Raw genomic sequence first — 12,244 nt, 5'->3', positions numbered from 1 at the left:
TCAAGTGGACTGTAAATGCGAAAAGCGAAAATAAATGATTCTCACCAAAACATAATTGCTTCTTGCTGGGTTGTGTAGTTTAGGCACTACCCTGCTCATAAACTACAAAAAGGGCGATAAAAACGAAATGAAACTACCCAGTAAGAAAAGGAAGTATCCGTCAAGAAAAGTACTGATTAGATAATAATTTCAAAAATATTTTGTATTGCAGGATCTGAGAAGCATAGACAATTTTCTATTCGTGCATAATTCATGAATAAAATATTTTTCTCAGCTATCAATAGTGGAAACAAAAAGGGAGACAGACAATGCTAATGCATTCACTTTTCAATGAGTTACCATAGCAACAAGACAGTGTTGTGATAGTGTGTTGAGACTAAGAACACGAAACATAGGTCAGTGATGGCATTCATCCTATACGGATTGGTATTTTGGTTCTTTATGTAACGTTTACGTCTGAAGACGGCAGCACTCGAGCAAATAATGTAGGCACCGTCTGCTTTGAAAGAGTCTAGTTCAGCTCTTTAGCCACCTGATGAAAAACTGAAGTCGGACCACCACATCGTCTCCCTTGGAGGTAGTGAGCGCAAGACCAAAACATCACCCCCGTCTGACTCACAGACAGACTTCTCACCTCTAAACATTTGTCTGTCTGCACGTTTGCCTGGCAGTAAAAGCAACACTCTCGTCCATAAGGACCTGGCTGCGTTCCTCAACATGCAGACGCTTCCAGACCAAGAGGTGACAGCTGTCAAGACGTACGCCGGGACAAAGGTGGACTGTGTCGGCACATTTAGCCAGAGAGGAGTGTCTGGAGACGCATCTGGGCAATTGTTTCATGGTGGTCTGTCTTATTAGAAACATTGCGCACCCCCAAAATTATAGACGTACAGATGACGACCCCAGATGACCGTCCTGATGTGCCCTACAATGTCATTCTGGAAAAATCCATAAGGTCGGATGTAAAAAAAATACTTATTAGCTTAGCATTAAATCTAAATAATGTTCAGGTACTTTAGCTAACAATTACCATAAAAACTTGACAGCACCTTGGTCCTTGGATAGTTGGTCTTACTAACTTTATGATTTAAAGTGCCCGTCGTGCTCTGTCTATCAAATGATTTACTGTAAGTTTTATGGTTTTTAGACCACCTGCTGGGGAATCAATATTAGCGTTCTGCTTTGTGTAGCCTGGTCTCGCTGCTGGGACAGCATCAAAACTATGTTGGACCTGCTCAAAGCTGATGCTAACTGAGGCTAATAGAGATAGGTACCGTTCCCATTTGAACCGATACGCTACCAATTTACAGACCCTGGGAATCGATTACCGGTACTTAACAGTACCAATTTGTGGTACTTTAGGTGTGTATTGGAGTTCAAGTACCTAGGAGTCTTGTTCACGAGTGAGGGAAGAGTGGATCGTGAGATCGACAGGCGGATCGGTGCGTCAAGTACCTAGGAGTCTTGTTCACGAGTGAGGGAAGAGTGGATCGTGAGATCGACAGGTGGATCGGTGCGGCGTCTTCAGTAATGCGGACGTTGTACCGATCCGTTGTGGTGAAGAAGGAGCTGAGCCGGAAGGCAAAGCTCTCAATTTACCGGTCGATCTACGTTCCCATCCTCACCTATGGTCATGAGCTTTGGGTCATGACCGAAAGGATAAGATCACGGGTACAAGCGGCCGAAATGAGTTTCCTCCGCCGTGTGGCGGGGCTCTCCCTTAGAGATAGGGTGAGAAGCTCTGTCATCCGGGAGAAACTCAAAGTAAAGCCGCTGCTCCTCCACATCGAGAGGAGCCAGATGAGGTGGTTCGGGCATCTGGTAAGGATGCCACCCGAACGCCTCCCTAGGGAGGTGTTTAGGGCACGTCCAACCGGTAGGAGGCCACGGGGAAGACCCAGGACACGTTGGGAAGACTATGTCTCCCGGCTGGCCTGGGAACGCCTCGGGATCCCCCGGGAAGAGCTAGACGAAGTGGCTGGGGAGAGGGAAGTCTGGGTTTCCCTGCTTAGGCTGTTGCCCCCGCGACCCGACCTCGGATAAGCGGAAGATGATGATGAACTTTTAATATTTTTATGTAACTTTTAAAAATTAGCTGATTATAATAACTGTGCTGTCCAGTTGTTATATATTGTTTTATTATACCAGCTGAGTCTCATTTAAATGCAGTTCCTCTTCCAAGACATTAGATGGCAGTCTTGTATCGGCTATCTATGGTATGTTGTCAAACTAGGAAGTAGGTCTTTCCAGGAAGCTGAATGTGTTGTGTTGCACACTACAAAGTGTTTGTACTGAAAATATTGTACTTATAACAGACCAGCTGTTTGATTGTAACATTCATCTCATTTGTAGTTTTTATTGCCAAATTTGGAGGTGTTGAATTCGCCATGAAAAATCGCTAATGCTAGTAGTAGCCTTCCATCCATCCATCCATTTTCTACCACTTGTCCTTTTCGGGCTCCAGGGGGCGCTGGAGCCTATCTCAGCACAGCTGCATTCGGGCAGAAAGCAAGGTACACCCTGGATAAGTCGCTACTCATCGCTCGACCAACACAGATAGACAGACAACATTCACACACTAGTGTTGCCAATTAACCTATCCCCAGGTGCATGTCTTTGGAGGTGGGAGGAAGCCGGCGTACCCGGAGGAAACCCACGCAGTCACATGGAGAACATGTGAACTCCACGCAGAAAGATCCTGAGCCCGGGATTAAAGGCCAACTGAAACCCACTACTACCGACCACGCTGTCTGATAGTTTATATATCAATGATGAAATCTTAACATTGCAATACGGCCGGTTTAGTTTACTAAATTGCAATTTTAAATTTCCCACTAAGTATCCGGTTGAAAACATCGCGGAATGATGACGCGTGCGCGTGACGTCACCGGTGGTAAGGGACATGTTCTTCCAGCATTGATCACGGCTAAAAGTAGTCTGTTTTTATCGCATAATTACACAGTATTTGTTTTTGTCGCATAATTACACAGTATTCTGGACCTCTGTGTTGCTGAATCTTTTGCGATTTATTCAATTAATAATGGAGACCACAAAGAAGAAAGATGTGTAGCAACACAAACACAGCCAGTGTTTCTTTGTTTTCCAGAATTATCCTACTAAATGTGTCTAATAACATCTGAATCGCTCCCACTGACTGCCCTCATCTTATTTATTTTCTTCTATTCCTTCACTCTCACTATTCTCATCCACGAATCTTTCGTCCTCACTCAAATTAATGGGGAAATTGTCGCTTTCTCGGTCCGAATCGCTCTAGCTGCTGGTTGTTATGATTGTAAACAATGTGCGGATGTGAGGAGCTCTACAACCAGTGACGTCACGCGCACATCGTCTGCTACTTCCTGTACAGGCAAGGCTTTTTTATTAGCGACTAAAAGTTGCGAACTTTATCGTCGATGTTTTCTACTAAATAATTTCAGCAAAAATATGGCAATATTGCGAAATGATCAAGTGTGACACATAAAATGGACCTGCTATCCCTGTTTGAATAAAAAAATCTAATTTCAGTAGGCCTTTAAACTCAGGACTACTCAGGACCTTCGTATTGTGAGGCACATGCACTAACCCCTGTTCCACCATGCTGCCCTAGTAGTAGTAGCCTGTCTATGGCAAATCAAATTAGCATCAAGTTAGCGCATTTTGGAGAAGTGGAGCCTTACTTTACGTTCCAGCGTTTTCCACCACGCGTACTTGCTTTGTTAGTGTTGAAAATTGCAACATTACTTACAGGGAGTTTGGTGGAGTCCGCCCTGAGTTAGGCCTAGGTGATATCAATATATTTGAGTTTTTTGTTGCAATTTGTAAAATTAAAAATAAAAAAAATGTTCTCCTCTTTCTCCGGCCTACTTTTTGTCCCTAAGGAGTTTCCGTAGGTGATATCAATATATATTTAGTTTTTTGTTGCAGACAATTTGTAAGATTACAAATAAAAAAATGTTTCTCCTCTTTCTCCGGCCTACTTTTTGCCCCCAAGAAGTTTCCGTAGCTGGTACAGTACCCTTATTTCAAAACATGGCTATCGCTAATGCTCAACAGAGCGAGACATTTCCTCGAAAGAAAAGTGTTGTAAGTACTTTGTTTTTGCGACAGCAGGCTTTAAAAAAGTTACTGCACGCTGCAAAGTCTGTTTCAAAATGGCAGCAGTACAAGAAACTTATTCGAGCATCTGAAAACGAAGCCTCCAGCCCAGAGCGGGAAATACAACTCTTTACGAGGCGAACAAGACACAACAACAAAAAAACTACAGGATAAAAATGCAACTTACTATGGTGGAATCATTTACATCAGGTATGCATGATGATGTCATATATGATGAGAAAGAAGCACAATGCGTAGAGCAGGGGTCACCAACCTTTTTGAAACCAAGAGCTACTTCTTGGGTACTGATTAATGCAAAGGGCTACCAGTTTGATACACACTTAAATAAATTGCAAGAAATAGCCAATTTGCTCAATTTACCTTTAATAAATAAATCTATACATACCGTATTTTTCGGACTATAAATCGTAGTCTTCTCCATAGTCCAGCGGGGGGTGAAACCCGGCCAAACCCAAAAAAAAAAAAAAATTATTTTTTTATAGTTTGGCCAAGTTTCAACCCGGCCAAACCATTAAAAAAAATACAATAAATAAATAAAAACAATTTTTTGGGGGGGGGGGGGGGGGGGGTTTGGCTGGGTCCCACCCCCCGCTGGACTGTGGAAAAGACTGCGACTTATAGTCCGAAAAATACTGTATATAAAAAAAATGGGTATTTCCGTCTGTCATTCCGTCGTACATTTTTTTTCCTTTTACGGAAGATATTTTGTAGAGAATAAATGATGAAAAAAACACTTAATTGAACAGTTTAAAAGAGGAGAAAACAGGGAAAAAAAAGAAAATTCAATTTTGAAACATAGCTTATCTTCAATTTCGACTCTTTAAAATTCAGCCCAAAAAAAAAGAAGAGAAAAACTAGCTAATTCGAATCTTTTTGAAAAAATTAAAAAAATGATTTATGGAACATCATTACTAATTTTTCCTGATTAAGATTAATTTTAGAATTTTGATGACATGTTTTAAATAGGTTAAAATCTAATCTGCACTTCGTTAAAATATATAACAAATTGGACCAAGCTATATTTCTAACAAAGACAAATCATTATTTCTTCTAGATTTTCCAGAACAAAAATGTTAAAAGAACTTCAAAAGACTTTAAAATAAGATTTAAATTTGATTCTAAAGATTTTCTAGATTAGCCAGAATATTTTTTTGAATTTTAATCATAAATTTGAAGAAATATTTCACAAATATTCTTCGTCGAAAAAACAGAAGCTAAAATGAAGAATTAAATTAAAAATGTATTTATTATTCTTTAGAATAAAAAAAAGTATTTACTTGAACATTGATTTAAATTGTCAGGAAAGCAGAGGAAGGAATTTAAAAGGTAAAAAGGTATATGTGTTTAAAAATCCTAAAATCATTTTTAAGGTTGTATTTTTTCTCTAAAATTGTCTTTCTGAAAGTTATAAGAAGCAAAGTAAAAAAAATAAATGAATTTATTTAATCAAGTGAAGACCAAGTCTTTAAAATATTTTCTTGAATTTTCAAATTCTATTTGAATTTTGTCTCTCTTAGAATTAAAAATGTCGAACAAAGCGAGACCAGCTTGCTAGTAAATAAATACAATTTAAAAAATAGAGGCAGCCCACTAGTAAGTGCTGCTACTTGAGCTATTTTTAGAACAGGCCAGCGGGCTACTCATCTGGTCCTTACGGGCTACCTGGTGCCCGCGGGCACCGGGTTGGTGACCTCTGGCGTAGAGCAATCACTAAAGCAGTTGCTCTGCACACCACCAAGATTAGTGAATGCAAAAAGCTGCGTTTACTTTATCCACTTACTGAAACAAACTTTAGGCCTCTCAATATTTTACTTCATTATTTTTTTGGGATACAATGTATACAACTATTTCTTTTATTTACAGAAGGATGTTATTCAACACAGAAGTTTGAAGTTTGCACTTTATTGATTTCAATGTTGGAGACTGTATATTTGCATGCAGTGTGCAATGCTACATTTTTATTAAAAGTATTCTTCTCAATTTCCAATTAAAGGTCTTAAATTCTTTGAAAATTATTCCATGAAACGTACATTTCATATCTGGTCTAAGAAAGACATTATACAAATTAGAATTTTGCCAAGAGTAAGATGCTAGTTTTTGATTAAATAAAAAAAAAAAAAATGTTTTGAATGATCTGTCATTTGTATGTATTGGCTCCATTAAAAAGTAGGGGGGGAAAAAAAATCAGGAAAAAAAAATCCCGAATTTTTTGTGATAATAATCGCAAATTTTATTTTTAGGCCATTTCGCCAAGACCTGCCCAGTGATGCTTGAGTGATTGTTTCCTTGAGCCATTGTGGAACCGAATGAAAAGTCACGTGCAACAAAAGCTATCAAAATATGGCACCGTTTGATTTTACGTGAATCGATACTCGGTAGTACCAACAAATTTCGGTCAGTGCCTATGAAAATACAGAATTTGGTACTCATCCTCAAAAAAATGCATTTACGAATCCCAGGAAGGGAATTATGTGTTGCAGAGTGTAGTAATGCGGGAAATAAAACTCAAATACAACTTAGATAGCGCAAAAAATTTGGCCTGGCCAGAACAGCTGCAACACATGGAAATGTGGGACTGTGCCGAGATGGCGTGTAAGCTCTTCCCACAATAACACTGGCTCGAGACGTTCAGACCGACTGTTTGCATGACCAACTGACATCACCCACCGCTGGCAGAGTCAGTCAGTTTGAAAGTGGCCAGATGGAGACAACAAAAGTATGGCTAACAGTACGAAAAATGAAGATTAAACATTCAAATAAAGACAGGACATTATACCATCTGTCTTTATACTTAACTGGACATGCATGTCAGATATAAGCCAGCTTGAATATTGGAACTGTTCGCAAAACTGGACCTTAAGTGCTTTTGTCTGTCCATGAAACTATTTGCTAGCAGGCTATTTCCTGGTATACAGACAAAAATGTACAAAATAATAAGCACAGTACTATTTACAGTAGTTTTCCAGAAAAGCTCAATGAAATAAATCGAATGTAAAATAGTCACAGTGTCCTGAATAAGTTCTTAAAATGTGTCCAAGGTCCAGGACGTCCGAACAGAAAACCTGAATCAACACCAACCCTAGTAAAATACCAGAGCATCTGGTGGACTGTTTGTACTCCAATAAAATGGACCATTGTTTCAGTATATTTTACTCTCACATATTATTTATTGCTGACATTTCTACCTTCGGAATCCTAGAAATTTAGGATTGTGGTGAACGAGAAAGTTATTCCAAACTAGGAGCGTCCCAATACAACTAGTTCACTTCTGATACAATACCAATATTGTAGCACTGAGTATTGGATGATACAGATGTTGATCCGATACAATATCTCCAAAAATCAAATATACTTGTATCATTCGGTACTGTGCAGTGTTAGAAACAGCTTGAGCAAGTGAAAATCCCTGACCTATTTATTAAGAACGTTTTGTCTATAACTTTAAATAGGATTGGCCACAATAATTTCTTATAATAATAGGAAATTAAATGATGCCGACATGTTTGTTACTGGATACTTTGTACAGACTTTTTTTGTATAAGAAATATGCAACTATAATCATTTGTTACTACTGACAAATGTGCTGTTTTCGACTGCATTGTTGTTCAATAAAGGACACTTATTACGCATGCTTAGCTGCTGTGTAGCTGCAAGCTCCTAGTAGCCTGTTTACCTTTTGTAAGTGACTTGAGAAAAACAGAAAAAATAGTCTGTTTGTTGCAAAACATTTAGATGTTAACTGGCTGTCCAACTTTGCACAAATAAACAGGCTGCAGTTCTGCCCGTATCAATGTCGGACATTTTACATGCATTTTATATTTTTGGGCTGATATATGTGACATAAATATCAGATTGGGACACCAATAGTCCCAACCATCTATTCGTGACAGCATGTAGATTATTTATAAAACAAAACCTGAGCAAGAGTGAAGACTTTGCAAACAACAAAAATAATATGGACCGGGAGCCATTTTTCCACAACTATTTATTGACATTTGTAAATGGTTTGTATTTATATACCACTTTACTATCCCTGGAATAATGCTCAAAGCGCTTTACTTAATACGTCACATTCACACACTGATGGCAGAAGCTGCCATGCAGGGCGCTAACCACGATCCATCAGGAGCAAGGGTGAAGTGTCTTGCCCAAGGACACAACAGTTGTCACGAGGATGGCAGAAGCTTGAATCGAACCTGGAACCATCAATTTGCAGACAAGGCTGCTCTATCATCTGGGCCACAGCAGCCCCATAAAAATAAACTCGATCATTAAAATATATTATTAGATATCACAGTAATTTGCACAAAACTAACAATCATCACCACTGCTCGTTGTGAAGAATGATACGTGCTTGTTTCTATTAATACCAGAAGAAGTGGTTTCATTTGTCGCTAGACGCTTTTTAAAAAAAAGGCAATCTGGATGGGTCTGAAAACCAAGTTGGCAGTGGTCATCCCTTCTGCTACGTCTTCTTATTCTCTGGCAGACCAGATCCGCGCAAAATGGTTTTAAGAAGCAGAGTTACCATGTAATCTACTGTACGGAGTTGTAATGACAAGCAACAGTCCCATTGTAATGTGTTTATGAGCGAGAACAAAACAGGTAGGGCCAAATCTATTTGTGGCAACCTGCAACAAATATATGAATGCATGAGAACCACTGCAGTATATCGTTGTAGTGCCACATGCATCTTGATTTTTGAACGTTTATATTTGTGGCAACCTGCAACAAATATATGAATGCATGAGAACCACTGCAGTATATCGTTGTAGTGCCACATGCATCTTGATTTTTGAACGTTTAATCTAAATCACATATGGGATTGTAAACATTCATCCATTGACTTTTATTTCTCACCGACAGCTCTCACTTTTCTAATATTTATTATTAATAACGAGAAACTTTGACGCGAGTCAGAGGCCCCCCTCTTCTTCCTCTTCCATGCCATCTCGGCCACATATCAGCCCGCCTACATGGGCACTCGACCCAAATATAAACTTAAGTTTCTTGGCACAGGTACAGATTGAGAGGGGAGGAGCCTCCCATGCTGAGTTCATCTCGGGACAGACTGAAGGACAAACAAACAGGAAGGGAAATTAAGCGAGCAACGAAATTGCTGGGAGGGAAAATAAAGCCTATTAGATATCTTCTGCCTGAAGCGCAGTAAGTTTAGTTTATTTTTATTTTGCATTACTTGACTCAGGGAAATGTGTGGGCACTGCTTCAGACCTCTTCTTTGCTATGTAGGGAATTATTTCAGGCTTACTTCTTGTACTCCTTGTTGTTGTTGTTGTTGTTGTTGAAAACGTATATTGAGGTGAAGATACTGTTTCTTTTTTGTGGATATGAGTTTGGATAATTCTGTAAACAAAAAATAAGATGGTAGTTGTTTTTGTTTTTTTAAGGTGCATGATATGTTTTTTTGTGCTGTGCATGCAGACATGTCCATTATTGAAAACTCATCTTGATGTCCACAGATGTCTGTCTCTCCGGCCGCCACAGTCGCTCGGCGCATGCTAGCTGCTGCGTCAGATTCGAGCCATGAGGGAGGAGGTCTTAACTGCAACACACACACACACACACACACTCACACACATGCATGCATGCACGCACGTGTGCACACACACACACAAACAAACAGACAAAGTCAATAGCGGAACCTCAAAATTGTACGATACAATAATATAACCACACCTAGGTGTGTGTGTGTGACCATAGTTGGGACTTTAACTTTAATATACATTTGAATTTAAGCGCAGTTTAGCCAGCAAGAAAATATTAACTCTGCACCTGAAAAATTATGTGACAGACTTAGCGGACTCAACTTAAAAACTAAAGTAAGACTCCACTTGTAACACGGTTTTCCTTTTTTTACACTTACCGTATTTCCTTGAATTGCCGCAGGGGGGTTTTAAATTCAAAGTACCTACAATAGAATGCATATATATATATATATATATATATATATATATATATATATATATTTATTTATTTACCGTATTTCCTTGAATTGCTGCAGGGCATATAGTATGCGCCTGCCTTAAATTACTGCCGGGTCAAACTCGCTTCCCAAAATAATTAGCGCGTGCTTAGTATTACCGCCTGGTCAAACTCGTGACGTCACAAATGACACTTCCACTGTCATCATTTTCAAAATGGAGGAGGCTGATTTCAAAACCGGTAATTTGAAATTGCATAAAGGGAAGAAGATTTAAGGTCCAAGCTTTTTTCTCAATTTTTGGAGAAGAAGTTTTAAAATAATTAGCGCATGCTTACTTTTACCTCATGCCTTTGGTAAGCGCAGGAGTGAGAGGAGGTTTTAAATTAATTAGCGCCCTGGCGGCAATTCAAGGAAATACGGTATTTTGAAAAATCAAATGTTATGTCGCATAAATCATCATATTAACAATTTACAAGTTAAGACTCCCTTTTTTACATTTCAACATTAACGTTTGTTAGCTTATTCTCACACTTGTATGAATGTTAAAACATTACCTGTATTTGTCTATGGGGGGAGGAGGGGGTTGCTTCAAGATCAAAGCAAATTTTTGATGGTCCAGCGTCCCTCAATGGGCTGTGCTCACCTTAAAAAAGAACTGTACTTGTTTTGGAATTGTGCCTGTCATTCACAATGGCAACCGAACGGCATGGCTCGGATGGTAGAGCGGCCGGGCCAGCAACTTAAGGGTTCCTGGGTCGATCCGAGGCTTTCGCCATCCTAGTCCCGTCCGTTGTGTCCATGAGCAAGACACTTCACCCTTGCTCCTGATGGGTCGTGGATAGGGCCTGTTAATGGGTGAATGTGAAAATAGTGTCGAAGCGCTTTCAATAACGTAAAGGTAGAAAAGCACTAGACAAGTATAACCAATTTACAATCCCTCTGTAAAACTTTTTTTGTTGTGTAAATACAGTTTTTAGAATGTGCCACGGGCCTTTAAATCACTAGCTGTGGGCAGCAAATGGTCCCGGTTACACTTTGCACACTTGTGGTATAAAGCTAGCAGCCAGTCCGACATTCTTTATCTTCGGTGGTCACTCATATGGAATCCATAGTGGAACAACTTGCAATATGGCACAAGCTCCAGCATGATACAACATTTCATCTGCTGACTTTTCCCTAGTGAGGACATGGAAGATCCTGACCTTCATCTTGGCCTTACCTGGTGTCGGCGTGTGCATGGCGAATGTCTACATGAAGATGCAGAAGCACTCGCATGAGAACCCATAATTTGTACCCTACTCTCACCTCCGCATCCGCACCAAGGTGAGTGGAATTCCATCAAAAAGCTGCCCACTACTTGACACTCCCATAGCACTATTTACAGCAAACACCCCTCCACTCATAGGCAGAGATTTATTGGCTAATTCATACATTGCTCCAACTTGTCTCCTCACAGAAATTCCCCTGGGGCGATGGGAACCACTCACTGTTCCACAACCCTCACGCTAATGCGCTGCCTGATGGCTACGAGAGCTCCCACCACTAAGGAGCCCTGCCTCTTCTCAGCTATTCATGCTTGCACTGGAATGAAAACACTTTATGATGGATTCCGTCTCATTTTTTATTCCACTTAAACTACAATTATGTACTGGTTTCTAACTTTATTATATTTGAGTAACACAAAATAATGACAGCAATTCAAGCACAAGTGTATGGTTTGTTCACTCTCGTTCCAATGTTAATATCCATCCATTCATTTTCTACCGCTTATTCCCTTTTGGGGTCGCGGGGGGCGCTGGCGCCTATCTCAGCTACAATCGGGCGGAAGTCGCGGTACACCCTGGACAAGTCGTCACCTCGTCGCAGGGCCACTTATTATTAGCTATAAAAAATCAGCTGCTTTATAAATGCAAAAAAATATTTTAACAAAGACATTAAAAAAAAACTTCATATCCATCCTATTCAAAAGGCAGTTGTGTTCCTTCTTAGTGTAGCGCTCATGTCTTCTTATAAAGACAGACATCACTCAGGTCTGGCTCCCCTGGCAAACGTCTGTTATGTTCTGTTAACTTGCAGTATTTCTCTCATACAGTTGTTTTTTTAGGCATTTTCAGAATTTTCATTTTACATACAGTATATTACATATATTCCTGTAACAGTTAGAGATGCTACCTCAGTAAAAGC

General features: G+C 39.7%; 1 protein-coding gene across 1 annotated transcript; it reads left to right on the top strand.

The window, feature by feature from the left end:
* The first annotated feature begins 9,123 nt into the window (after positions 1 to 9,123).
* LOC133556009 (cytochrome c oxidase subunit 6A, mitochondrial) lies at positions 9,124 to 11,667 on the top strand. Its single transcript, XM_061905568.1, is given in 4 exon segments — positions 9,124 to 9,282; positions 9,597 to 9,672; positions 11,241 to 11,383; positions 11,517 to 11,667. Coding segments are annotated over 3 exon segments (309 nt in total). The 5' UTR covers positions 9,124 to 9,282; the 3' UTR covers positions 11,607 to 11,667.
* Positions 11,668 to 12,244: the final 577 nt, after the last annotated feature.

Source organism: Nerophis ophidion, linkage group LG07 (genome assembly GCF_033978795.1).
Source record: "Nerophis ophidion isolate RoL-2023_Sa linkage group LG07, RoL_Noph_v1.0, whole genome shotgun sequence".
Classification (NCBI taxonomy): domain Eukaryota; kingdom Metazoa; phylum Chordata; class Actinopteri; order Syngnathiformes; family Syngnathidae; genus Nerophis; species Nerophis ophidion.
This window is presented reverse-complemented; position numbering and strand designations above follow the sequence as displayed.